The following is a 27490-nucleotide window of genomic DNA, read 5'->3' as shown; positions in this document are numbered from 1 at the left end:
AGGCCAATTGGAAACCAAGAGGAAAGAGAAGATAAAGCAGAAAAACTGTAAAACACACCAGGGTGGAAAGAATATTAGTGACAGAGGTCAACCCCCCCCCCCCCCGGGCTCTTTGAAGGCACCAGGAGAGTTTTTTTGGGAGAGGCCGAAGGACTGAAGAGGTCCTGCCGAGAAGGCCTGCCTTCCTTCCTTCCTTCCTTCCTTCCTTCCTTCCTTCCTTCCTGGTGGGACCCCCACCTGCCTGGCCTCCCCCGGATGGCGGTGGACCTTCCTCTCCAGGAAGAATATTGGGCTTGAAAATGTGTGCTTCAAAAATGACAGTTTGATTTTTGGGTTCTGCTGATTAGATTGGGTTGTTGTTATAGAAATAGCTAGCATACACAGCCCTATACCAGGGGCTGCCCCAAAGAAGAGGCAGTCAAGCCGTTCTCCAAAGCCTCTGAAGAAGGCAGGACAGGAAGCAACGGATGGAAACTGACCAAGGAGAGAAGCAACCTGGAACTAAGGAGAAACTTCCTGACAGTGAGGACAATTAACCAGTGGAACCACCTGCCTCCGGAAGCTGTGAACGCCCCAACGCTGGAAGTTTTTAAGAGACTGGACAGCCATTTGTCCGAAATGGTATAGGGTTTCCTGCCTGAGCAGGGGGTTGGACTAGATGACCTCCAAGGTCCCTTCCAAGTCTATTATTATTATTATTATTATTATTATTATTATTATTATTATTATTATTATTATTATTATTATCATTATCATTATTATCATTATCATTATCATTATCACTACTATTGTTATTATTACTATTATTATTGCTATTATTATTATTACTATTATTATTATCGTGTAAAAGTAAAAAGTTGAAGTTGTACATTCTTAGCTTATCCTAGGCATCAAAAAAAGTCAGAAGTCCATGCTTTTCAAAGAGACTTTGGAAAAAGTGCAGAGAAAAGCAACTAAGATGATTAAAGGCCTGGAGATTAAAACATATGAAGAGCAGTTGCAGGATTTGGGTATGGCCAATCTAGAGAAAAGAAGAACCAGGGGTGACATGATAGCAGCGTTCCAGTATTTGGGGGGCTGCCCCAAAGAAGAGGGAGTCAAGCTATTCTCCAAAGCCCCTGAAGAAGGCAGGAGAAGAAGCAACGGATGGAAACTCACCAAGGAGAGAAGCAACCTGGAACTAAGGAGAAACTTCCTGACTGTGAGAACAGTTAACCAGGGGAACAGAAGTTGTGGGTGCTCCATCGCTGGAGATTTTAAAGAAGAGACTAGATCAGACATGTCAAACACAAGGCCTGGGGGCCAGATCCGGCCCGCGAAGTGGTTTCATGCGGCCCGCGAAGCCATCCTGGAAAGAGTGAGGGAACGGCCCCCACTGCCTTGGCCCTGGCCCAGACACCCTCCTTCTGCCAGAGACCCTCAGATCTGTCCCACTCCTGCCCAGGCCCCCATAGGCACCCTTGATGCCAACGATGTAGAGCTGGCCACGCCCACCCAGTAGGCCATAAGCACTCTAGCCACGCCCACCCAGTAGGCCACACCCACCCAGGCCACACCCACCCGGCCCCCTGAGGGCAATCGCAATGTTGATGCGGCCCTCAATGAAATTGAGTTTGACACCCCTGGACTAGATAGTCATGTTGTCTGCAATGGTACAGGTTCTCTTGCTTGAACAGGGGGCTGGACTAGAAGACCTCCAAGGTCCCTTCCAGCTTTATTCTGACTGATCTCCCATTATTTCCTTTACATTTCCAGATTTTATATTTCGATAAACGAATAAACAATTGGAACAATCGCAAAAAAAAAGAAAACAAAAGAGCAAAAAGGAAAACCAAAAGAAAGATCATTGGGGAGGATCGGGTCTTTGGGATCCCTTGAACCCAGATCTCTGAGAGATTCGAAGGTGATAGGAAGGCCTTGGGAAAGACCCCCCCCCCCAGGAAGGGCATGAACTCAACCCGCCCACCAAGCCGGCTTCATGGAGGGTTTGACACGGATGAGTCTGGAATGGCCGCAGTGCAGTGCAAGGAGGCCGTTGCAAAATCTCAGATGGGGCCATAGAGGGTGCCCCCCTTATCTCCTCTCCCCACCCTCCCACCCACCCGTGCCCTGCACCTACAACCTCTTTTGCCTTGGAAGACCAGGACACATCAACAGGACCTCCAAGGGTCTTGCCTGACCCCAAGCCAAAGACCACCAGATCCCCATTTCAAATGGGCCCACCTCAACCCGTGGTCTCCACCCAACCCCAGACCTTTCTGATGACACCTGCCCCCTCCTCGAATCACAACTGTCCCCCTGAAGGCACGGCTGGAGAAGAAAGACCAGCCCACGGAGGGATGGTTGTCCCTCCACGACCCCCCCCAGCAACGAAGCCCACCAGGCTGTAGCTGGCAAGGTGTAAGCTGGGTCCTCCAGCCTCTGAACCTCCAAGGGAAGGTCCGACAGCCCAGACGTTGAAATAAGCCCGTGAACGATGCAACCACAACTCTCTCCAAAGCCAGAACTGGAGCACGTTTGCAAAGGCCAGGTTTGTGTTACAGGCTAAACTAGGCTAAAATGGATAGTTCTGGCCTGGTTGGGTGGTGGAAATCCAGGTTTTGGTTGACTAGAGTAGGGGGCCCAAGGTAGGCCATCATGTTAAGCACCGTCCACCTAGGTGGGCCTTGAATAACACCAGAACCAAGCATTTGCTTTGGTTAACCTAGTTTTTTTGGTGAGATGCGTCACATGGACACGTCCCCTGCTCCATAACGCTGCAGTATTACAGTAGGAAATTGCTCAATGCAGGTAAGTCCCTGATTTACAACCACAACTGGACCCCAAAATTCTGTTCTTAAGTGAGACGTTTCTTAAGGGGGTCGTGCCCCATTTTATGACCTATCTTGCCACAGTCCTCCTTCCATTCTGCATTCAAGATAGGACAGTGATTCATTTTTACATGTTAGTTACATGTAAGGGGGTAGGTCTGTACATAAGTTGTATATAGTAGGTTTAAATGTGTATTATGTATGTGTGCACTTTGAGAGCAAGCAACTAAATTTCATTTTTAACGTGGGCTGTTGGGCCCACAGTAAAAAAAAGGACAATAAAGGTTATCTAAAATCTTGTTAAGTGAATCACTGCACTTGCTAAGTTAGTAACCCTGTTGTAATAACAATAATAACAACAACAACAACAACAACAACAACAACAACAACAATAATAATAATAATAATAATAATAATAATAATAAAGGTGGAAGGGAACTTGGAGGTCATCTGAGCAGGGGATTGGACTAGATGACCTCCAAGATTCCCTTTCAACATTCTTCTTCTTCTTCTTCTTCTTCTTCATCTATTATTATTATTATTATTATTATTATTATTATTATTATTATTATTATCATCATCATCATCATCATCATCATCATCATCATCTAGTCCAACCCCCTGCTCAGGCAGGAAACCCCATACCATTTCAGACAAATGGCTGTCCAGTCTCTTCTTAAAAACCTCCAGTGTTGGAGCATTCACAACTTCTGGAGGCAGGTGGTTCCACTGGTTAATTGTTCTCACTGTCAGGAAATTTCTCCTTATTTCTGGGTTGCTTCTCTCCTTGGTTAGCTAAGTGAATCACTTTTCCCCACTGACTTTGCGTGTCAGAAAGTTGCAAAAGCGGATTCCATGACCCTGGGACACTGCAGCCATCATAAATGGCTGATGGGTTTTGTTTTAATTATTGTTTTAATGTAATTTATCTTCTGCATTTGGGCACTAGGGTTTAATTTGTTTTCAATTTCTGTATTTGGGCACTTTGATATTTATGTCCCTGTTCACCGCCCTGAGTCCTTCGGGAGAAGGGCGGTATACAAATCAAATCAAATCAAATAAAATAAATAAATAAATAAATACGAGACATTTGCCAAGCGTCTGAATTTGGATGACATGATCCTGGGGATGCTGCAAAGTGTGAAAAAGGGTCGTAAGTCACTTTTTTCACTGCCTTTGTAACTTGGAACGGTCGCTAAATGAGCTGTTGTACGTGGGGCGCAACCTGTATTCAGAATTCTGCTCCTCAGCTGCCATTCGAGAGAGAATCCTGGGAAAACTTTCGCCCTTGAACCAAACCAGTTCCAATTCAGGGGTCTTCAGACTCAGCCCTTTGATGACTTGTGGACTTCAACTCCCAGAATTCCTCAGCCAGCCACGCGTAACCACGAGTCATCAAAGGGCCAGGTTTTGAGACCCTTCTTCTAATTCAAGTTTCTCCCAGCCAGTGTGTGTACATACACAAACACACCCTCCAACACACGAACGCACCCTATTTTCTCTCTCTGGGGAAATGACACAGGCAGTCCTCGGCTTACAACCACAACGGTGGCCAAAATTTCCGTTGCTAAGCGAGACGGGTGGTTTGAGTTTTGCCCCACTTTATGACTTTCCTTGCTGCAGTTGTTAAGTGAATCACTGCAGTGAATCTGGCTTTGCCATTGACTTCGCGTGTCAGAAGGTTGCAAAAGGGGATCGCTTGACCCTGGGACACGGCGACGGTCTTAAAGGTGAGTCAACTGCCAAATGTTTGCACTTTGAGCACGTGATCCTGGGGGAAAGGTCATAACTGCCCTTTGTTCAGTGCTGTTGTAACTTTGAATGGTCACTAAACGAACGGTTGTTAAGTGGGAGACGGCCTGTATTGGAACTGGCTTTCTATGTAAAATGTCAACTGACAGGTTTCGCTCCGGCTTCCCAAACGGCAGGTTGTTTTTCCTCTTGTATACAAATAAACCTTCATTCGCAAAGTCTGCCAAAATCCCATCCTGGTTTTTGGGGTGCCAGGATAACCCAGAAGGCCTATAGCCCCCCCCCAAGCCCCCCCCCAGCACAGATGCAGCCTTCCTCTTCCGGCCCCAGCTGACCACAGCGGCCGATGAAGGACACCCCCGTCCGGCAGCCCGAGATCCTCAGAGCCCGTCACCCCGCCAAGGGGCTGCGAGAAAGCGGGTGGGGCAGGGGGCTTGACCAGAAACCGCCCCCCAGCCTGCTCCCCACAAACTCTGGAGTTGGTCAGTCCCCAACCCAGCCCTGCCTTTGCACCCCAAAACCCGGTCAGTCTGAAGCTTGGCCAGCAAGGTAGCTCGAGGACCACCACCCCCCAAAAAAGGGGAGGGGGGACATGGGAGAGGAGGGGGCTCTGGGCTTACCTTGATCTTGTGCAGCGACTTCTCCGCCTCCAGCATCTGAATCCAGACGGCGATCCCGGAGCGGTGGTAGGTCAGGTGCCAGCCGGCTTCCGAGTTGCATTCCGTGCGGAATTGATCGAAGTCGCGATCGTCCGGGATCTGCACGCTCTCCCGGCCGGACATGCCGCCCCCGCGCCGGAGACCCCCCGCCGGAGACCCCCGGGCTGGGGAAGCCGAAGAGGAGGAGGAGGAGGAGGAGGAAGGGGCAGGCGGGCCGGGAGAGGCAGACGGCCCGAGATGCGTGTCTGGTGGGCGCACGTCGGGGCGCCGCCTGCGCTCTCTGGCCGAGTCGGGGCGGACTGGCGTGGCGTTGGCGGGCGGCCAAGCGGACAGGTGAGTCACGGCGCAGGTGAGCCGCCGCGGGCCCTCCTCTTCCTCCTCCCCCTCCTCCTCCTCTTCCCCTCCTTCCTCCTCCTCTTCCTCCTCTTTTTCCTTCCCTCCTTCCTCCTCTTCCTCCGGCTTCCCTCCGGACCGGACCGGGCTCCGCAGCCGGGCTGGGCGGAGGTGGCCCGGGAGCAGCTGCAGAGCGGCGGCCGGGGAAGCTCGCCTCTGCCGGGATGCGGCGCGGGAGCAGCGGCAAGCCGGCCCGCCCCGGCCTCCCCGGGCGCCGCCGGTGTCTGCTGGGTCCTACCGTCGCTCTGCGGGCGGCCGCCTTCCCCAAGCAGGCGGCCCGCGGGCTCCGGACCCCCGCGAGGCCCTCCCGTCCGGCAAACGCGCGACCCGTTGCATTCACACGTTCGGCGGGGAACGGGGCGGGATGCTTGCGGACCCCTCGCCCGTGTTCCACGGCCGAGGCAAGAGGGCAGCGCGGCCACCCGGACTTCTCCCCCTCCCTTGGCGGAGAGGTCGCCTGCCGGGTTCAGCCCTAGCAGAGCGGGTCGAAACCGGCTTACAGGGAGTCCTCAATTTATGACAGCTCACTTAGTGACGGCGTGAAGTGATGAGGGCACTGGAAAAGCGACTTATGACCGCTTTCACCTTTCCGACCGTTGCAGCATTCCCCCCTGGTGACTTGATCAAAATGGGCAACCGACTCAGATTTATGACGGTCGCTGTGTCCCTGGGGGGAGGGGGAAAGCCAGATTCGCTTAACAACCATCCGACTGGCAGAATGACTGCAGAGGTCCCCTCAACTGTGGCAAGGAAGGGGCAAATTTCATTCAACAGTGGTCTTAGCAACAGGAATTTTGGGCTCCGTGGTGGTCATAAGTAGAGGACACCCTGTATTTTGCGGTTTCCTGTGGGTTCAGCCGCAGTTGCCCAGAAATTGACCCACTTGGTCTATTTGTTTATTTGTAATCAATGCAGAGGCTCCCGCTGAGTTTTATTGGTTTATTGGTAAAATTGACATGGCAGGCAAATGGCTAACAACAGTACAAACGTCCATCAAACAGAGCAAGGGGTCTTCAGACTTGGCCCTTTGATGACTTGTGGACTTCAACTCCCAGAATTCCTCAGCCAGCCTCCATTTTGTTTGGTAGATTTAAGACAGGTCTTCCAACTTGGGCCTTTGATGACTTGTGGACTTCAACTCCCAGAGTTCCTCAGCCAAACACAGTGTGTCTGGCTGAGGAACTCTGGGAGTTGAAGTCCACAAGTCATCAAAGGGCCAAATTTGAAGGCCTCTGAGTAAGAGCCTCCTTTTGTATTTTGCATTGATTAGCTTTGTTTTTAATGGCCTGTTGTGCTTTTCTATTGATTTTCTACACTTTGCGACTGGAAATTCTCATTTTTTCCCCAAACATCCTGTCAGATAGTCCTCGACATACAAGCACAATTTAGCACCACAATTTTCATGGCTTAGCAAGGTGGTTAAGTGAGTTGCGCTCACTTAGGACATTTTTTTCCTGCCGTGGTTGTTAAGTGAATCACATGGTCCTTAAGCAAATCAGACGTCCCCCCCCCACACACATTGACTTTGCTTGTCAAAAAGCCAGATGGGCCAGTCACCAATAGAGATCAGGGATGTCGGAAAGCTGCAACCATTGCAAATATGTGCCGGTTGCTAGGCACCCACATTTTGACGGTGTGACATTAGGATGCTGCGATGGCCATAATTGTGAGGACTTAAGTCACTTTCTTTGGTGGCGTTGTAACGTTCGTTAAATGAATGATTGTAAAGTGATGACTAAACTTTCTGGAGAAGATTCCTCCAGAAATGCTTTCCGGATAACTTGAACCATGGATTCCGTCTGTCTGATTTGGACCAAGAGCCCATCCCATATTGTGTGGACCGTGTGAGACCCACGGATAAAGGAGCAACTCTGCAGCTCAGGGCTGAACTGCGTAGGCTCTGGAGCTCTCTCAGCTTGGTTGGTTTTTTAAGGCATCTCATTACCCTGGTAGGTAACGTTATCAGTGCTAGAAGGGAGAGGGGTTTGGGAGGAGGAGGAGGAGGAGGAGAAGAAGAGGAGGGGAGGAGGAGAAGATGAGGAAGAAGAAGAAGAAGAGGGGAGGGGGAGGAAGAAGAAGAAGAGGAGGAGGGGAGGAGGAAAAGATGAGGAAGAAGAAGAGGGGAGGGGGAGGAGGAAGAAGGAGGGGGAGGAGGAAGAAGGAGGAGAAGAGGAGGAGGAGGAGGAGAAGATGAAGAAGAGGCGAGGAGGAGGAGGAGGAAGAAGGAGGAGGAGGAGGAGGAGGGGGGGAGGAGAAGATGAGGAAGAAGAAGAGGGGAGGGGGAGGAAGAAGAAGAGGAGGAGGAGGAGGAGAAGAGGAGGAGGAGGAGGAGGAGAAGAAGAAGAAGGAGAAGAAGAAGAAGAAGAAGAAGAAGAAGAAGAAGAAGAAGGGGAGGAGGAGAAGATGAGGAAGAAGAAGAGGGGAGGGGAAGAAGGAGGAGGAGGAAGAGAAGAGGGTAGGAGGAGAAGATGAAGAGGCGAGGAGGAGGAGGAAGAAGAAGAAGGAGGAGGAGGAGGGGGGAGGAGGAGGAGGAGGAAGAAGAAGAAGAAGAAGGAGAAGAAGAAGAAGAAGAAGGAGAAGGAGAAGAAGGAGAAGAAGGAGGAGGAGGAGGAGGAGGAGGAGGAGGAGGGGTCCTTGGTGCTTGGTGACTTTCTTGCAAGACGTTTCATGACCCAACTAGGGAACAACATCAGTGCTAGGAGGGAGAGGTGTCTGTTTGCAGAGAGGAGGAGGAGGAGGAGCACTAGAGGTCCTTGATGGTCTGTGATTGCTTCCTTGTAGACATCTCACGACCCAACTAGGTAACGTCATCATGGCTGTACGAGACCCACGTCCAGAGTGGGTGCACTTCCTCTATCTCTCCGTGGCACCAGCACGAAAGCTCCGGTAACCCGCAGAAGCCAAACCCAGGCACCGATTCGGACGGTCCATAGCCACTTTTCAGCGGAAACAGCAAAAGGTGTTTCGTAAGAAGGGGAGCAAGTATAAAGCAAGCTGTGGGAGGAGGGAAGCACCCCGGGAGCAGGGCCGGATGCAGGGGGGGGCTGGTCCTACCCGGAAGCCCGGCCATTCCGGGCCGGTGGAGTGTTTGCCCAGGGAAAACAAACCAGCTTCCTCCTGGCTGGGCAGAAAAGAGGAAGGACGGGCAGGCGAGGCCACGAAACCCCCATGGCCACCACATGCGAGGCAGGAGGGGCACTTCCTTCCTCCTCTGTGCAAAATGCTCAGGGAAGTTGGAGCGTGGCTTTGTACCCGGCGCCTTACGGAGGACAAGGAGGAAAGACGCAGAGCCAAGAGCCAGCAGTCAAATATATATTCATTTTGAAATATTAAATTAAGAGCCAGGGTGATGTAATAGTTTAGGATGGTGCTGGTATAGAAATCAGGAGACGGGGAGTTCTAGTCCCGCCTTAGGCATGAAAGCCAACCCGGTGACTTTGAGCATGTCCATGGTCATGTGATCAAAATCCAGACACTTGGCAACTGGCACGTACTTCTGACGGCTGCAGTGTATTGTGGGGTGTGTGTGTGTGTGTGTCACATGATCCCCTTTTGTGACCGTCCGACAAGCCAGATCCACTTAACAACACTGTTGCTAGCTTAGCACCTGCAGCAATTCAGTTAACAACTGTGGCATCTATCAAGAAAGGTCGTAAAATGGGGCAAGACTCGCTTAACAACTATCTCGCTTAGCAATCTGGTGCTCAACTGTGGTCGTAAGTCGGGGACTACCTGTTTTTATATGGGTGTGATACCCCACCCCCAGAGTAACTCGTGACAGACGGGTGGCGTACAAATTTGATGTATAAATGATGGGGTAGGCAACCTCGGCTCTATTATGACTCGTGGACTTCAACTCCCAGAGTTCTGGGAGTTGAAGTCCACGAGTCATAAAAGAGCCGAGGTTGCCTACCCCTGGGGAATTTTGGGTGTTGAAGTCCAGGCCTCTTAAAGTTGCAGAGGTTGAGAAATGCTAACCCAGAGACTAGAAATACAACATATTTAGGAGAGCCAAGAAGAGAGCAGCATCCTGGGGTTGAGACCCCCCAAATCCCAAAGGTGGTTAACCCCTTCCTCCCCGTGCGCAGTCCTCTCCAGGAAGGGCCCCAAATGGTGCTGTGGTTCGCAAGCAGCCTTCATTTTCTTTCTGCAGGCAGGTCCTGTTGCGGCTGTGGCGCATGGATGCTGCGACTCTCCAGCCCTCCCCCCCCCGAAGACTGGCCCAAGAAGGCCCCCACACAAACACCCACGGGGAGACCGGAGAGAGACAGGATGAGCCTCGTCCCAGTTCAGGCTGCAAACCAATCCTGTGCCAAGCCTATTTTGCAGAATTTGCTGACGGTCCACAGCCGGATTGATCTCCCGCAGCCAAAACCAGGAAATTATTATTGCACATTAAAGCCCAACTCGCTTATTCGGCACTTAGCCAGCTCTCTGGGGGAACCACAGCCAGGGGAGAGTGCCTGTCCTCATGCACTGTTTTGTGGGGCAATTCTCCCAGAGTCTCTCCCTGCGTCTTCCAGGCCTGCCGAGTTGATGCTACAGAGTGGAATCTCCTCGGTTCCTTGGCAACGCGGCTTTCCGAGGATCGGCTCCCTCTGGAGAAACGCCGTGCCGAAAATGGTCTGAGTGCAGTGACCAAATTGTGCAGTTTGGAATAAATGAATCGCTGTCTAGGTTCATAACAAAACCCCGAGGTTCAGGGGAGCCACCAGGACAAAGCTGGTGGACACACACACACACACACACACACACACACACACACACACCCATTTTGTTCCATTCTATTTTCTATTCTATTTTCTATTTTTTATTCTATTCTATTCTATATCTGTTCTATTTTATATTTCTGTTCTTTTCTCTTCTGTTCTGTTCTTATTCTGTTCTGTTCTGTTCTGTCCTGTTCTTATTCTATTCTGTTCTGTTCTCTTCTTTATTCTAGTCTAGTCTAGTCTAGTCTAGTCCATTCCATTCAATTCCATTCCATTCCGTATCTATTCTATTCTATTCCATATCTGTTCTAGTCTATATTTCTATTCTGTTCTTTTCTGTTCTGTTCTGTTCTATTCTATTCCATTCCGTTCTGTATTTCTATTCTATTCTATTCAATTCTATTCTATTCTGTATTTTATTATTCCATTCCATTCCATATTTTCTATTCTATTCTATTCTATTCTATTCTATTCTATTCTATTCTATTCTATTCTATTCTATTCTATTCTATTCTATTCTATTCTATTCTATCCTTATTCCATATTTCTATTCTATTCTATTCTATTCTATTCTATTCTATTCTATTCTATTCTATTCTATTCTATTCTATTCTATTCTATCCTTATTCCATATTTCTATTCTGTTCTATTCTATTCTATTCTATTCTATTCTATTCTATTCTATTCTATTCTATTCTATTCTATTCTATCCTTATTCCATATTTCTATTCTATTCTATTCTATTCTATTCTATTCTATTCTATTCTATTCTATCCTTATTCCATATTTCTATTCTATTCTATTCTATTCTATTCTATTCTATTCTATTCTATTCTATTCTATTCTTATTCCATATTTCTATTCTATTCTATTCTATTCTATTCTATTCTATTCTATTCTATTCTATTCCTATTCTATTCTATTCTATTCTATTCTATTCTATTCTATTCTATTCTATTCTATTCTATTCTATTCTATTCTATATTCCAATATCTATTCTATTCTATTCTATTCTATTCTATTCTATTCTATTCTATTCTATTCTATTCTATTCTATTCCATATTTTCTATTCTATTCTATTCTATTCTATTCTATTCTATTCTATTCTATTCTATTCTATTCTATTCTATATTCCAATATCTAATCTATTCTATTCTATTCTATTCTATTCTATTCTATTCTATTCTATTCTATTCTATTCTATTCTATTCTATTCTATTCTATTCTATTCTATTCTATTCTTATTTCTATTCTTACAGTATTTCTATTTCTATTTCTATCCCATTCTGTAATTCTATTCTATTCTATATATTTTATTTTTCAAGCATCCTCAATTTCTAGAGGGGTGCATTCGTCCAGGTCACTTCGGGGAGCTTTAGTTTTTTAGTTTTGGATGCTCACCATGCTACTGCACACAGGTAGTCCTCGACATACGACCGCAATTGAGCCCAAAGTTTCCATTGCTAAGTGAGTCAGTTCTTAAGTGAGTTTTGTCCCATTCTACACCATTTCTTGCCACAGTTGTTAAGTGAATCACTGCACTTCTTAAGTTGGTCACACGGTGGTTAAGTGAATCTCGCTTCCCCACTAACTTTGTTAGTCGGAAAGTCGCAAAAAGGGATCACATGAACCTGCGACCCTCCTAAATACATGCCAGTTTGCAAGTGTCCGAATGTTGATCACATGACCATGGGGAGGCTGCAACGGTCATTAAGTGTGAAAAACAGTTATAATTTCCTCTTTTCCGGGCCATTGTAAGTTCGAACAGTCACTAAATGGGTGGTTGTTAAGTCAAGGGCTATCTAGTTTAGTTGAGTTGAGTTTATAGTTTAGTTCAGTTCAGGGGTCTTCACATGTGGCCCTTTTATGACTTGTGGACTTCAACTCCCAGAATTCCCCAGCCAGCGTGCCTGGCTGGGGAATTCTGGGAGTTGAAGTCCACAAGTCATAAAAGGGCCAAGTTTGAAGACCCCTGATATAGACTTTAAGAGGAGTGGACTTCAACTCCCAGAATTCCTCAGCCAGCGTGCCTGGCTGGGGAATTCTGGGAGTTGAAGTCCACAAGTCATAAAAGGGCCAAGTCTGAAGACCCCTGATATAGACTTTAAGAGGAGTGGACTTCAACTCCCAGAATTCCTCAGCCAGCGTGCCTGGCTGGGGAATTCTGGGAGTTGAAGTCCACAAGTCATAAAGGGGCCACGTCTGAAGACCCCTGATATAGACTTTAAGAGGAGTGGACTTCAACTCCCAGAATTCCTCAGCCAGCGTGCCTGGCTAGGGAATTCTGGGAGTTGAAGTCCACAAGTCATAAAAGGTAGATGGAGGCATGGATGGATGGATGAAGATGGATGAAAATAGATAGAGATAGATAGCTAGATAGATAGCTAGATAGATAGATAGATAGATAGATAGATAGATAGATAGATAGATAGATAGATAGATAGATAGATAGATAGATAGATGAAAATAGGTAGGTAGGCAGGCAGGGAGGCAGATAGATATAGACAAAGTTATAGCATATAAATATAGGTAGGTGGATGGATGGATGGATGGATGGATGGATAGATAGATAGATAGATAGATAGATAGATAGATAGATAGATAGATAGATGAAAATAGGTAGGTAGGCAGGCAGGGAGGCAGATAGATATAGACAAAGTTATAGCATATAAATATAGGTAGATAGGTGGATGGATGGATGGATGGATAGATAGATAGATAGATAGATAGATAGATAGATAGATAGACAGAGACAAAGGTAGGATGATGATGATAGATAGATAGATAGATAGATAGATAGATAGATAGATAGATAGATAGATAGACAGACAGAGACAGACAAAGGTAGGATGATGATGATAGATAGATAGATAGATAGATAGATAGATAGATAGATAAAGTTAGGTAGATAGAGATAGATAGATAGAGATGATAGATAGATAGATAGATAGATAGATAGATAGATAGATAGATAGATAGATAGATAGATAGATAGATAGATAGATAGATAAAGTTAGGTAGATAGAGATAGATAGATAGATAGATAGATAGATATAGATATAGATAGATAGATAGATAGATAGATAGATAGATAGATAGATAGATAGATAGATAGATAGATAGATAGATAGATAGATAGACAGACAGATAGACAGATAGATGGAGAAGGATGAAAATAGATGAAGATGGATGAAGATAGATAGATGATAGATGAATGATAAAGAGATAGACATAGATAAATCAGACAGACAGACAGATAGATGGCGGATGGGTGGATGGATGGAGATAGACAGACAGACTGTAGACAGAGCTGACAGCCTTCCGAAGTTGTGGGTGCTCCATCACTGGAGATTTTCAAGAAAAGATTAGACAAACCGCTTGTCCAGAATCGTACTGGGTGTCCTGCTCGAGCAGGGGTTGGACTAGAAGACCTCCAAGGTCCCTTGCAGGCCTAGGACTCTATGATTCTGTGATTCACTGCTGGACACATCAAAGGGTCCCAGAAGGAAGACCCACCGCAGCTCCTTTTGTTGGGCTCCAGGCACTGAGGCTACACACACACACACACACACACACACACACACACCGTCTCTGCCTGCCAATGTTTGTTTCCCTGCTGGGGCAGGCGGGGGAGGCCGAGGAGGAGAAACACGGTCTGGATGCCAACCGGCGCCTGTAAACATGGACAGATGGGGAGGGAGCAGCCCAGAGGCTGGAGGGATGAGTCACGCAGGGGCGCAGCCAAGCTCTCCGCCACAGCCGAGGTGCAGAGCACATGCCTGCTGGTGTGCCTGTGGTGTGCCTGTGGCCACGGGGTGCTCTGCACACATGTGCAGCCCCCCCTTCCTTTCCCCTGCGGCTGGCCAGGCCCTGCTTGACTGGAAAGGCAGCTGCTTTAGCCGACAACAATATATGACAGACAGCCGGGTTTTTTATGCCGAGAGGGCTTGGGGGGGGCTGGGGGGGGCAGCTAAAGGAACGACTAGCTGTTTTCCCTCCCAACACCTCAGCAGATGAGCAGGGCTGGCTGGGCAGCATGGGAGTTGGGGTCCCAAGCATCTGGAGGTTCAGGAGGGCGTTCCTGCCAGCCAGGGGGCTGATCATTTCCTCCTCCTTCCAGACAGCCAAACACTGTATTTCTCTCTCTCCTTCCTTCCTTCCTTTTTCTTTCCTTCCTTCCTTCCCTCCCTCATCCCTCCTTCCTTCCTTCTTCCCTCCCATCTCCCTTCTTCCTTCCCTCCCTCCCATCTCTTTCCTTCCTTCCTTCCCTCCCTCCTTCCTACTTTCTCCCCCTCCTTCCCTCCCTCCTTTCTTTCCTTCCTTCCTTCCCTCCCTCCTTCTTCCCTCGCTCCCAAGAGGGATCGCTGGCCCAGATATTAGAGCGCTCTGAACCTGGCACGGATGTCGTTACACCTGCGCTCTGACTGCTCTACCAGCTCTGCGGCTTTATTTGTGCTTGGAGGGCCATCGTCCTTCTCAGGGGAAAAACGGGCAAGGAAATGAACTAGACTGTGATGTTTCTCTGTGTCGTGGGTGTTTGTGTGTGTGTGTGTGCAGGTGTGCATAAGGGTATTTTTTTGAGAGCTGAATGCAACACAATTTCATTTTAATGTATGCTGATTAGTGTACATTTAAAGTGACAATAAAGTTTTTATTCTGTTCTGTTCTGTTGTTCTGTATTTCTGTTCTGTTCTGTATTTCTATTATATTCTATTCTGTTCTGTTCTGTAATTCTATTCTATTCTATTCTACTCTATTCTATTCTATCTTTCTAATGTGTTGTGTTCTGTTCATATTCTATTCTGTTCTGTTGTTTTGTATTTCTCTTCTGTTCTGTATTTCTCTTCTGTTGTGTAATTCTATTCTATTCTATTCTACTCTATTCTATTCTGTATTTCTAATGTGTTGTGTTCTGTTCATATTCTATTCTGTTCTGTTGTTTTGTATTTCTCTTCTGTTCTGTATTTCTCTTCTGTTGTGTAATTCTATTCTATTCTATTCTATTCTACTCTATTCTATTCTGTATTTCTAATGTGTTGTGTTCTGTTCATATTCTATTCTGTTCTGTTGTTTTGTATTTCTCTTCTGTTCTGTATTTCTCTTCTGTTGTGTAATTCTATTCTATTCTATTCTACTCTATTCTATTCTGTATTTCTAATCTGTTGTGTTCTGTTTCTATTCTATTCTATTCTATTCTGTTCTATTCCACCCTATTCTGAGCTGGCCATCCCTCTTCCCCACGTCCCAGAAAGGCCAACCTTTGCTTAGAGCTTGTTCCCACACAGGTCAGCCCTGGGCAGGAGACCCTCGGCAGCAGGGGAAGCTGGGCTATCCCCGTGGAAGGAAGGCAAGCTGGAGAGGCTAACAGAATGACAGAGTCAGATGGGACCCTGGAGGTCTTCTAGTCTAACCTCCTGCTCAAGCAGGAGACCCAGTGCCATTTCAGACAAACGATTGTCTAACCTCTTCTTAAAAGGCTGGCGTGGGAGAAGAGCCAGCTGGCATTTGGTTGGCATGCTTTAGAAAATGGGGAGCCCTCCTTCCCTGAACTGCCCTGGGGAGGGGCTTTGAAAACAGAGGGGGGATGTTTGGCAGGAGGAATAGGACAGCCTTGAATGATCGGAGGAAGAGCTGCCGCCCAGGCAACGTTCAGATAAAAGGCTTGAGGCCGGCCAAGAAAGATAGATAACTCAGGAAAACATCTGGGACAGACACCCCCCTCTTCACCCAAAGAGGAGGGGGGAAGAAGCACTTGCAAGATCCCGGCTGTAGCCCTGCCCCCTTTTCAAAAAACAAAGTCCCGCAGGCTCTGGGTTTTTTATTCTGACTCCCCCCACACTCCCCTTTGTGAGTTCTATTTATTTACTTGGTAAGGCCACCCTTGGAATACGGCACCCAGTTTTGGTCCCCACGAAGTAAAAAAGATGTTGAGACTCTTGGAAAGAGGGCAGAGAAGAGCAACAAAGAGGATTAGGGGACTGGAGGCTAAAACATATAAGGAAACGGTTGCTGGAATTGGGAATGTCTAGTTTAATGAAGAGAAGGATGAGGGGGGACATGATAGCAGCCTTCCGATATCTCAGGGGCTGTCCCAAAAAAGAGAGGGAGTCAAGCTATTCCCCAAAGCACCTGAAGGCAGGAGAAGAAGCAACGGATGGAAACTACTCAAGGAGAGAAGCAACATGGAACTAAGGAGAAATCTCCTGACAGTGAGAACAATTAACCAGTGGAACGACTTGCCTCCCGAAGTGGTGGATGCTCCAACACTGGAAGTTTTTAAGAAGAGACTGGACAGCCATTTGTTTGAAATGGTATAGGTTTCCTGCCTGAGCAGGGGGTTGGACTAGATGAACTCCAAGGTACCTTCCAACATGATAATGAAGATGATGATGATGATGCCGCCGAGGACTACCTGCTTGCATCTGCATATTCAGTGTGTGTCGAATGCATAAATAATATTTAAAAACCTTCCCGGTCAGAGAGGCTGGTATTATTACTTATTTAGTACATGGCATTGAGCACAGGGACAAACAGTACAAGTGGTCTTTGATTTACGACCACGACGGAGCCCAGAACTTCTGTTACTAAGCGAGACAGTTGCTAAGTGAGTCTTGCCCCATCTTACAACCTTTCCTGACCCGGTTGCTAAGTGAATCACTGCACTCGTTCAGCGAATCTGGCTTCCCCTGTTGACTTTGCTTATCAGAAGCTGGTTTTTCTAGGCAGGTGGCACAAGGCTTTGGAGGGTGAACGTTGCAAACTGTGGAGGTTTGCAGAAGCTTCTTCTCTGTGCAACTTGACAAACATAGGCTGGTGTGGTTTCCAACGCACAGTTGGAAGGGTTAAAGTCGACAGTAATTCTCTGCTATTACACCTTTCCTACAACCACCCAACGGTAGTTTCCCCGCGGTCCGCTACCGTTCCCCCCACCCCAGCTATATCGCGCCCCCCCACCGGGCTCCACTCGGGTCTCGAACTCGCGGAGGCTGGACCGCTGCCGCACTGCCATTGGAGGCTCCGCCCTAGGTCCCCCCATCTGCCCGTGACGTCAATAAAGCGCCTCTTTGTTTACGCATGCGCGCCCGCGTCTCCATGGGAATCGTAGTCTCTCATCGCCGGACGTCGCGGCGCCAAGCAGAGCCGGGCCAGCGCGAGGACTACAGCTCCCATGAGCGCCTCCACGCCTCTCCTTGCGTAGCGCGTCTCCCTTTCGCAGCAGCGCCCTCCTTTCCGCCATCTTGGTTTCCCGGGCGACTGGGGCGGCCGGCCCGCAGAGGAGAGGAGCGAGATGCTGGCTTGCCTGATGAGCCGGCCCGGCCCGCCCGCTCTGGCGCGGCTCCTGGGGGCCGCGGCCAGGCGCCCGCTCGCCAAACGCGGCACGTCGGCGTGGCAGTCGGCCGGCCGAGAAGACGCGGCCCGCTGGGCCGAACGCCGGGAGCTGCACGTCTCGCTGGGCGCCGCTAGGGGTCGCCCGGCCCCCATCCGGACGGCGGAGGCCAGCGGCGACGGGGTGCAGCGGCGGCGGGCGGCCGCCAGGGGGCGCCCGCCGGGCCTGCGGGGCTCCCCGGCGCCTTTGGGGGCCTGGTGGGGGGGCGGCTGGCTGCCCCGCCCGCAGGAGGAGGAGGAGGAGGAGGAGGACCCCCCGCGCCAGTGGCCCAACCCGGCGCCCGCGGGCCACCACCGGCGCAAGCAGGGCGGGGGCCGCCGGGCCAGCACGGCCGCCCCCCCCGCCGCGGTCCTGGCGGCTGCCGGGCTGGCCCTGTGCTACAGCCGGGGCCCCTCCTCCAAAGGTGACTGCAGGGTGGGGGGGCTGGTTAGCGGGGAGGGGGGGCCGGGGGCAGCTGCCTCCCACCTGTAGAAGCCTGGCAGGGGGACCCCCCCCCAAGAGCCGGAGTGACCCTGCGGGGCTTCTGCAGGAGGTGGAGGCTGGCTGTGGGCTGCCTCCCCCCCCATTGGGATGAAGGAATTGTGGGGAGGGGGCTCCCCCAGGCCCTCTAAGGACCAGGTCTGGGTCTAGGCCAGGGGGAGGCAAGCTCGGCTCTTTTAGGACTCGTGGACTTCAACTCCCAGAATTCCCGAGTCAGTTCGGCTCTTTTAGGACTCGTGGACTTCAACTCCCAGAATTCCCGAGTCAGCTCGGCTCTTTTAGGACTCGTGGACTTCAACTCCCAGAATTCCCGAGTCAGCTCGGCTCTTTTAGGACTCGTGGACTTCAACTCCCAGAATTCCCGAGTCAGCTCGGCTCTTTTAGGACTGGTGGACTTCAACTCCCAGAATTCCTGAGTCAGCTCGGCTCTTTTAGGACTCGTGGACTTCAACTCCCAGAATTCCTGAGTCAGCATAGCTGACTCAGGAATTCTGGGAGTTGAAGTCCACGAGTCCTAAAAGAGCCGAGGTTGCCTAGCCCTGGTCTAGGCAGCCCTTGTGCCCATGGCAGGGGCAGCTTCCTCCGCCCCCCCTGCAGAAACTTGGTGGGGTGACTCCAGCTTTGACATCCCCCCCCCCAAACAGCTGGAGGGACCCTGCGGTGCTTTGCAACAGGTGGCAGCTGGCCTGGGCATGGGGGTACCTGGACCTTGGAGGCCTTGCCCACAATCTGAAAGTTGCCTACGGGCTGCCTCAGCCCCCCCCTCCATGAAGTAATTGTGGGAATGGGCACCCCCAGGCCCTCTAAAGATCGGGTCAGGGGCAGCTCCCTCCCCCCACCCCGTCTGCAGAAACTTGGCAGGGTGACTCCAGCTTTTACTCCCCCCCCCCAAAACAGCTGGAGTGACCCTGCGGTGTTTCTGCAACAGGTGGCGGCTGCCCCTGGCCTGGGCATGGGGGTGCCCATTTGATTGGGTGACCTGCCTGGACGCTAAAGGCCCCACCCTCAGCCTGGCAGGACACTGGGGGGGTCCCCTCAGCCCCCTCCTTCCCCCCATTGGGATGGAGGATGTGTGGGAGGGGGGCGCCCCCAGACCCTCTGAGGGCCAGGAATGGGTCCCTTACGGCTGTGCCAGGAACACCAGACACCCCCAGAAACCTGGCAGGGTGACTCCAGCTTTCACACAACACCCCCCCCCCCTAAAAAAGTCGGACTGACCCTGGGGTGCTTCTGCAGAAGATGGCAGCTGGCCTGGGCATGGGGGTACCTGGACTCAGAAGACCCTGCCCTCAACCCAAAAGTTGGCTATGGGCTACTTCAGCCCCCCCCCCTTGGAATGAAGGAATTGTGGGAAGGGGCACCCCCAGGCCCTCTAAGGATTGGATCTGGCTGTGGGCAGCCCTTGTGCCCATGCCAGGGGCAGTTGCCTACTCCCCCCCCCCCCGTCTGTAGAAGCTTTGCGGGGTGTCACTGATGCCGCCCCCCACTGAGCCAGAATGCCCCTGGGGTGCTTTTGCAGAAGGCCGCTGTCCCTGGCATGGGCAGGGGGGCTGCTTGGACCATGGGGGCCCTGCCCTCAACGCAGGGTCTACCAGAGCCCCTATTGGGATGAAGGGTGCGTGAGGAGGGGTCCCTAAAGCCTGGGGTCTTTGCACCCATGCTGGGGGCAGCTGCCACCTTTGCAAAATCACGGCGGAAGGTGAGCTGCCCCTGGCGTGGGCACAGGGGCTGCCTGGACCTTAAGAGGCCCTGCCCTCAACCTGGAAGGTGACTAGGGGCCCCCTCACCCCCCCCCATTGGGAGGAAAGATGTGTGGGGAGGGGGCTGGGCTGCCGGGTGGAAGGGGGTCCGCCCATGCCAGCTGCTGCTCCTCCCAAGTTGCCTAGGCCAGAGGTCCCCAACCTGGGCAGCTTTAAGACTTGTGGACTTCAACTCCCAGAATTCCTCAGCCAGCTAAGCTGGCTGAGGAATTCTGGGAGTTGAAGTCCACAAGTCTTAAAGCTGCCCAGGTTGGAGACCCCTCGCTTAGGCTCAGGGTGACCTTCAGGGCTGTGACACAAGATTTAGCCCACCTGACGGGCAGAGAGGAGATCTGCTGCTCCTCGAGTTACGACCATAGTTGGGACCTGTATTTCCGCTGCCAAGCGAGCTGATTGTTAAATGAGTCGCCCCCAATTTTACGCTCTTTTTTTGCCGCGGTTCACGCCGAATCATGCCGCGGTTAAGCGAGTTCAGCTTTCCCCCCCCATTGATTTTACTGGTCAGAAGTCAGCTGGAAAGGTTGCAAATGGCGCCCACAGGACGCCGGGACGGTGCAACCGTCATACATACAAACATACCGGTTGCCAAGCGCCTGGATGTTGATCATGTGACCGTGGAGGTGCTGCAGTGGTCGTAGTTGCGAGGACCAAAATCATAAGCCGCTTTTTTCATTTCCATTTTCTCTTTTTCAGAAGAGTCCCTCCTGGAAGCTGTGCGACTGAACAGTGTCCCTGAAGTGGAAAGGTACTATTACTACTACTACTACTACTACTACTACTACTACTACTACTACTAATAATAATAATAATAATAATAATAATAATAATAATGTTGGAAGGGACCTTGGAGGTCATCTAGTCCAACCCCCTGCTCAGGCAGGGAACCGTACCATTTCAGACAAATGGCTGCCCAGTCTCCTCTTGAAAACTTCTAGTGTTGGAACACCAACAACATCTGGAGGCAGGTTGTTCCACTGGTTAATTGTTCTCTCTGTCAGGAAATTTCTCCTTAGTTCCAGGCTGGTTCTCTCCTTGATGGGTTTCCATCCGTTGCTTCTTGTCCTGCCTTCAGGTGCTTCGGAGGATAGCTTGACTGCCTCTTCTTTGGGGCAGCCCCTGAGATACTGGAAGACAGCTATCATGTCACCCCTCGTCCTTCTCTTCATTAAACTGGACATCCCCAATTCATAAAAGGGCCACGGTTCCCTACCCCTGGTCTAGGCTGGTGTTTCTCGGCCTTAGCGATGTATGGACTTCAACTCCCAGAATTCCTCAGCCAGCATGGTCATTGCAAAGGATATAGGGAATTGAAGTCCATGCGTAAAGAATGGTCTAGGCTGGTGTTTCTCAGCCTTGGTAACTCTAAGATGGGTGGACTTCAATTCCCAGGATTCCTGAGTCAGCATGGCTGGTTCAGGAATTCTGGGTATTGAAGTCCACGAGTCATAAAAGAGCCAAGGTTGCCTTCCCTTGCACTAGACCAGGGCTAGGCAACCTGGCCTCTTTTATGACTGGTGGACTTCAACTCCGAGAATTCCTGAACCAGCCACGCTGAGGGGAAAGGGAGAGGTTTCCAAGCGGAGCCATGCTGGCTGAGGAATTCTGGGAGTTGAAGTCCACAAGTCATGAAGGGGCCAAAGTTCCTCCATGCTGGCTGAGGAATTCTGGGAGTTGAAGTCCACGAGTCATAAAAGAGCCCAGGTTGCCCACCCCTGGACTAGACCAAACTGGCTCCCATCTGAGAGACCTGGATTTAATTGTGATCATGTTTGGGGAAGTGACTGGCGTTGGCGCTCAGTAGAATAATGTCTGGCGTGGTTTTGGTGGTCCCGGAGGTGCCGGCAAGGGGCCACCCGCAGCTGGGCTGGGATGAGGGCTCCTTGGCGCTCTCTGAGCTTGGCTGTCCGGTTGGAGGAAGAGCTGGTCTCCCTTCCGCGCAGAGACTTTTGCCCAGGCCTCTCCCGCCAGCCCAGCTGTGGAACAGTGACCTAGTGGGAGGAGCAGCCATCGGATCTGTCCACCAGCCGAGAAGAGCCGCTTTGTGGCGGCTCCGGAGTTCAAGTTTGCCTCCTTCTCCCTTCCCCGGCCAGGCGGGCGAGGCGCTTGGCTGGCAGCCCTGAGCACAAAGTCAAACATGCCCTTTGGGCTTTTCAGCAGCGGCTCCCGGAGTCACTCAGCCAGAACTCTGAACAGAGGCTCCATATGTCTTGGGCTGGGGGGCTGGTGGAGTTGGGGGGGGAACCCAGGGCCTGTGCTGCAAGCAGAGATGCCCGGAGAGGTCTCAGGGTCATCTGCCTTGGCGGGGTGGGGGCTGCTTAAGACCCAAACACATCCGGACTGCTAGCGTGTGTGTGTGTGTGTGTGTGTGTGTGTGTGTGTGTGTGTGTTGGGGGCAGGCCTTTGGATCAGATTGTGGCTGGGGTTGCAGGTGGGGAAGGGAGCTGGCGCGGTAGGATTCCTGCTAGGGAAGGATTTGTAGCCCCCGGGGAGGACTGTAAGCTGAGCTCTCGCACGCACGGGGGTCTTTCTTCAGCCTTCCTTTGCCGGGAGAAGTGAACGTTTGTAGCTCAGGGTGGAACTGCTGGGAGACTTCTTACAGACATTTCGTGACCCAACTAGGCAGCGTCTTCAGTGCCGGAAGGGAGCAGGATTTGAGGGGGGAGGAGGAGGAGGAGGAGGAGATGATGACGACTGTGTGGTCCTGGGTGCCCTCTGAGCTGGGCGGTTTCCTTGCAGACGTTTCATGACCCAACTAGGGAACCTCATCAGTGCTAGAAGGGGGGAGGAGGAGGAGGGCTGTGGGGTCCTTGGTGCTCTCTGAGCTGGGCGGTTTTCTTGCAGAAGTTTCATGACCCAACTAGGGAATATTTCAGTGCTAGAAGGGAGGGGGGTTTGTGTGTGTGGGGGGGGAAGACGCGGATGTGGGGTCCTTGGTGCTCTCTGAGCTTAGTGGTTTTCTTGCAGAAGTTTCCTGAATCTCATCAATACTAAAAGGAGTGGGGTTTGTGGAGTTGGAGGGAGGAGGAAGAGAAAGGGGGGAGGAGGAGAAGGAGGAGGAGAAAAAAAGGGAACATCATCAGTGCTAGAAGGGAGGAGGAGAAGGGAGGGAGGGAGGGAGGAAGGAAGGAAGGAAGGAAGGACAGACTGTGCGGTCCTTGGTGCTCTCTGAGCTTGTTTGGTTTTTGCAGACGTTTCATGACCCAACTAGGTAACATCATCAGTGCAGGCAGGCAGGAAGGAAGGAAGGAGAAAAAGAAAGAAAGAAAGAAAGAAAGAAAGAAAGAAAGAAAGAAAGAAAGAAAGAAAGAAAGAAAGAAAGAAAGAAAGAAAGAAAGAAAAAGAAAGACTGTGGGGTCCTTGGTGCTCTCTGAGCTTGTTTGGTTTTTGCAGACGTTTCATGACCCAACTAGGTAACATCATCAGTGCAGGCAGGCAGGCAGGCAGGCAGGCAGGAAGGAAGGAAGGAAGGAGAAAGAGAAAGAAAGAAAGAAAGAAAGAAAGAAAGAAAGAAAGAAAGAAAGAAAGAAAGAAAAGAAAGGAAAGAAAGAAAGAAAGGAAGAAAGAAAGAAAGAAAGAAAGAAAGAAAGAAAGAAAGAAAGAAAGAAAGAAAGAAAGAAAGAAAAAGAAAGAAAGAAAAAGAAAGACTGTGGGGTCCTGGGTGCTCTCTGAGCTGGGTGGTTTCCTTGCAGACGTTTCATGACCCAACTAGGGAACCTCATCAGTGCTGGAAGGATGTGAGGATTGCCCTCTGCTTACACACAGTAGCTTGCCCTGCCATTTTGTCGGGGTGTGGTTATTTCCCTCTGATGTTCCTTCATTAGGGTATTGGTTTCCGCTTCATGGTTTGTCTGGTGTCAATCCATGCTGATCTGGCGATAGGCTGCACAGCAAACTCTGGATGGTTCCTTTTGAAGGACCTAAATCTAGTGAGCAGGATCCCTGGCTGTGGGATTACCACGATCTGGCGGGGGGTGGGGTGGGGGGAGGAGAGCATCGTATCCACTTTCAATTTCTACGTGTATCTCCTCTGCATTTCTTCATGATGAGGTGTTGCGCTGCACAGCTAAATTTTGCAAGCTGGGAAAAAATAATAATGAGAATTTGCAACTTCGGCAGGCTTTAGGGAAGGCAGAGAAATCCGTTCATGAATAATTGGGAACCGAAGAGGCTTTCAAAATATTTCAAGCTCCCCCCCCCCATTGAAATATTAAGCATCCTGTTTACGAGAACAATGAAATTGCTTGTTTTCATACTTTGCGCGCTCCGAGTGTGATTTATTGTGGCGATATTATTCAGACTCATTTTGTTTACATCTTTGTAGCGATCGCAAATAAAACAAATGTTTTTCAGCCAAAGTAAAAACGCAAAGATCAGAATATACGCTGAAGCTTTCCGGCTTACAACATAAGATTAAACTCAAGAGATTCTCTTTGACTTAAGCATTATTAAAATAGTCCAGCGCATAAGGATCAGTATTCTGTGAGTGGAAATAGCTGCAGAAAACGTTATTCCGAGTCTTTTACTCCGCCTGGGTGGTTGTGTAGAGGTTTATAGAAAGCACACACAGATGGTGCCCGATTTACAACCACAGCTTAGCCCAAAATTTCTACTGCTAAGTTGTTAAGTGAGTTTTGCCCCATTTTGCGGCCTTCCTTGCCACAGTCGTTAAGTGAATCGCGGCAGTTGATTAGTTAGTAACCTGGTTGTAAAGTGAACCAGCTTCCCCTGTGACTTTGCTTTCTCAGAAGGTCACCAAAGGGGATCCCATGACCCCCCCCCCCCGGGACACGGCAACAGTCGTAAGTGTGAACCAGTTGCCCAGCTTCTGAATTTTGATCACATAACCGCAGAGATGCTGCAACGGTCGTAAATGTGAAAAACAGTCCTAAGTTGCTTGTTTCAGTGCCTTTGCAACTTTGAGCAGTCACTAACTGAGCTGTTTTAAGTCGAGGACTACCTGTACTGTTGTAATTTGCGAAGTCCCTAAACCAGGGGTAGGCAGCCTTGGCTCTTTAAGACTTGTGGACTTCAACTCCCAGAATTCCTGAGCCAGCCATGCTGAGGGGAAAGGGAGAGGTTTCCAAGCAGAGCCATGCTGGCTCAGGAATTCTGGGAGTTGAAGTCCACAAGTCATGAAGGGGGATTAGTTCCCCCATGCTGGCTGAGGAATTCTGGGAGTTCAAGTCCGCAAGTCATGAAGGGGGATTAGTTCCCCTATGCTGGCTGAGGAATTCTGGGAGTTGAAGTCCACCAGTCATGAAGGGGTCATAGTTCTCCCATACTGGCTGAGGAATTCTGGGAGTTGAAGTCCGCAAGTCATGAAGGGGGCTTAGTTCCCCTATGCTGCCTCAGGAATTCTGGGAGTTGAAGTCCACGAGTCATGAAGGAGCCACAGTTCCTCCATGCTGGCTGAGGAATTCTGGGAGTTGAAGTCCACGAGTCATAAAAGAGCCAAGGTTGCCTACTCTGGCTCTAAATGAACCGTTTAGGTTGAGGACTCACTTTGAAGAGAATGTAGGCTCTCCATCTCTTTGGGAAAATGGAAGATTTATTGCATTGCGAAGGACTCAAAAGCTGACCACGGGGTTATTTTGAGCCTCTTTTGTATGTTTGGACTCGTGAAATCCATTGTGGCCTTAAGGGAAAACAGCAGCCAGGCCGCCGGCGCAGACTCCCAATTTTTGATTCCCCGCTGGGGCTACTTCAACCACTGGAGTTGCAAAGCTGCCCCCTTGACCTCAAGGAAGTCACCCTCCAGACGATGTAATACGATCAGGAGCAATTAGCTGGAGACAGGGGTCTGGGATACGTTGCTGGGGGATCTTGGGAAACGCCCAGCCCCTGCATGCAGCTGTTGGCCTGGATGCCAGGGAACAGCATCCCCCATCACCAAGGGCTCTCTTCTTGCTGCTGTAAACACAACCATCTGCCTCCTCCTCGTCACCCTGCCCAGTCTTGCAGAAAGTGGATCCGCCGTCTCCCAAGCTTGGCCGCTTTCAGACTTGTGGACGTTAACTCCCAGAATCCCCCAGCCAGCTTGGAGACCTCTGCCTTAGGTGGGTGGCTGGGGAATTCTGGGAGTTGACGTCCACAAGTCTGAAAGCGGCCAAGCTTGGAGACCCCTGCCTTACAAACTTTCCGGAATTTCTTCGTTATCTGATTAAAATGTAGCCAGGGTCTCTTTCTAAGAACAGCAGCACAGAGATCTTGGGGGGGGGGGGGGGGCAGAAGGCCTGTAAGATTGTGAAACCCAAGCACACCGGCACAGGTTGTGATGCCTCTGTTGGCCTGGTTTCACAGCAGTTCCCCTCTTGGTCCTGAGCATCAGATGCTTCTGGTTCCGTTGCAGCTTCTGATCCCGGCAAAACAAGACGAGTAACCCTCGACTTACGACTGGGACCTACCGGGGGGGGGGGAAGGGAGGGGTCTACTTACCACCTGGTGCAAAGTTCCTACAGTGTTGTCACTTCTTCCCCCCACCCATGGCTGAATTTCAGGAGCTGGGCAACTGGACTGCATGGTGGCCACTCGCAGTGCCCACCTTAAGATGTTTGCTTCCGGTTTGGGGCGAGTCCAAGGTGGCCCTGACAGTCCTTTCCTGCTCTGGGTAAATAGGTGACGCTGTGGCGAACCTTGCTCCCCCAGAGCCCACAGATAGAAGGGGACGCTTGTAACGTGGGGTCCCCGGTACTCTGTTTCCTTGCAGACGTCATCAGGACCCAACTAGGTGAGATCATCAGAGCTAGGAGGCAGAGGGGTTTGATATCTGTTTCTAGATGAGTAGCTTGCCCGGTCAATGTCGGTGGGTATATAAATAGGGAAGTCTATTCCCTTGCAGCTCTGATGACGTTACCTAGTTAGCTGATGAAAGGTCTACAAAACAAGCCGAGAGATGGCCAAGGAGCCCATAATCCTCCTCCTCCTCTTTCTCCCTCTCTTCCTCCCTCTCCTCCTCCTCCTCCCCCTCCTCCTCCTCCCTTCTAACACTGGTGATGTTCCCTGGTTGTGTCAAGAAATGCCTGCAAGAAAACTACCAAGCTCAGAGAACACCAAGGACCCCACAGCCTTCCTTCCTTCCTTCCTTCCTTCCTTCCTTCCTTCCTTCCTTCCTTCCTTCCTTCCTTCCTTCCTTCCTTCCTTCCAGCACTGATGATGTTCCCTAGTTGGGTCATAAAATGTCTGCAAGGAAACCACCAAGCTCAGAGAGCACCAGGGACCCCACAGTCCTCCTCCTCCTCCCTTCTAGCAATAGCCCTTAGACTTATATACCGCTTCACAGTGTTTTACAGCCCTCCCTAAGCGGTTCACAGAGTCAGTGTATGGTCCCCCAGGAATCTGGCTCCTCATTTTCCAACCTCAGAATGACGGAAGGCTGAGTCAACCTTGAGCCGGTCAGGGTCGAACTGCTGGCAGCGGGCAAAGTCAGCCTGCAAAAGTGCATTCTAACCACCGTGCCCCCAGGGCTCTTTGGTAGCGTCCTCAGGTCGGGCCATGAAATGTCTACAAGCGAGACAGCCAAGCTCGGAGAGCACCAAG

At 50.4% G+C, this 27490-nt stretch overlaps 2 protein-coding genes across 4 annotated transcripts in view; one reads left to right on the top strand and one right to left on the bottom strand.

Moving 5' to 3' along the window:
* STARD10 (StAR related lipid transfer domain containing 10) overlaps positions 1-5736 on the bottom strand; it is a 40180-nt gene extending 34444 nt beyond the window's left edge. The window contains exon 1 of one of the 2 annotated variants that reach the window (XM_081327870.1): positions 5183-5736. In XM_081327870.1, the coding sequence (XP_081183996.1) occupies positions 5183-5344 (162 nt within the window). In that variant the 5' untranslated portion in view covers positions 5345-5736. The remainder of the gene's footprint in view (positions 1-5182) is intronic. The other variant, XM_081327869.1, reaches the window with a different exon arrangement.
* An 11844-nt stretch (positions 5737-17580) lies between these two features.
* The window catches only part of CLPB (ClpB family mitochondrial disaggregase), an 86561-nt gene continuing 76651 nt past the window's right edge, over positions 17581-27490 (top strand). For both annotated transcript variants that reach the window (XM_081327824.1, XM_081327823.1), the window contains exons 1-2: positions 17581-18117; positions 20648-20699. In XM_081327824.1, coding sequence (XP_081183950.1) covers positions 17616-18117; positions 20648-20699 — 554 coding nt within the window. In that variant the 5' untranslated portion in view covers positions 17581-17615. The remainder of the gene's footprint in view (positions 18118-20647; positions 20700-27490) is intronic.

This window comes from Vipera berus (assembly GCF_964194415.1).
Source record: "Vipera berus genome assembly, chromosome: 4".
NCBI classification, from domain to species: Eukaryota; Metazoa; Chordata; class Lepidosauria; order Squamata; family Viperidae; genus Vipera; species Vipera berus.
The sequence above is the reverse complement of the archived record's forward strand: the minus strand, read 5'-3'. Positions and strand labels throughout refer to the sequence as shown.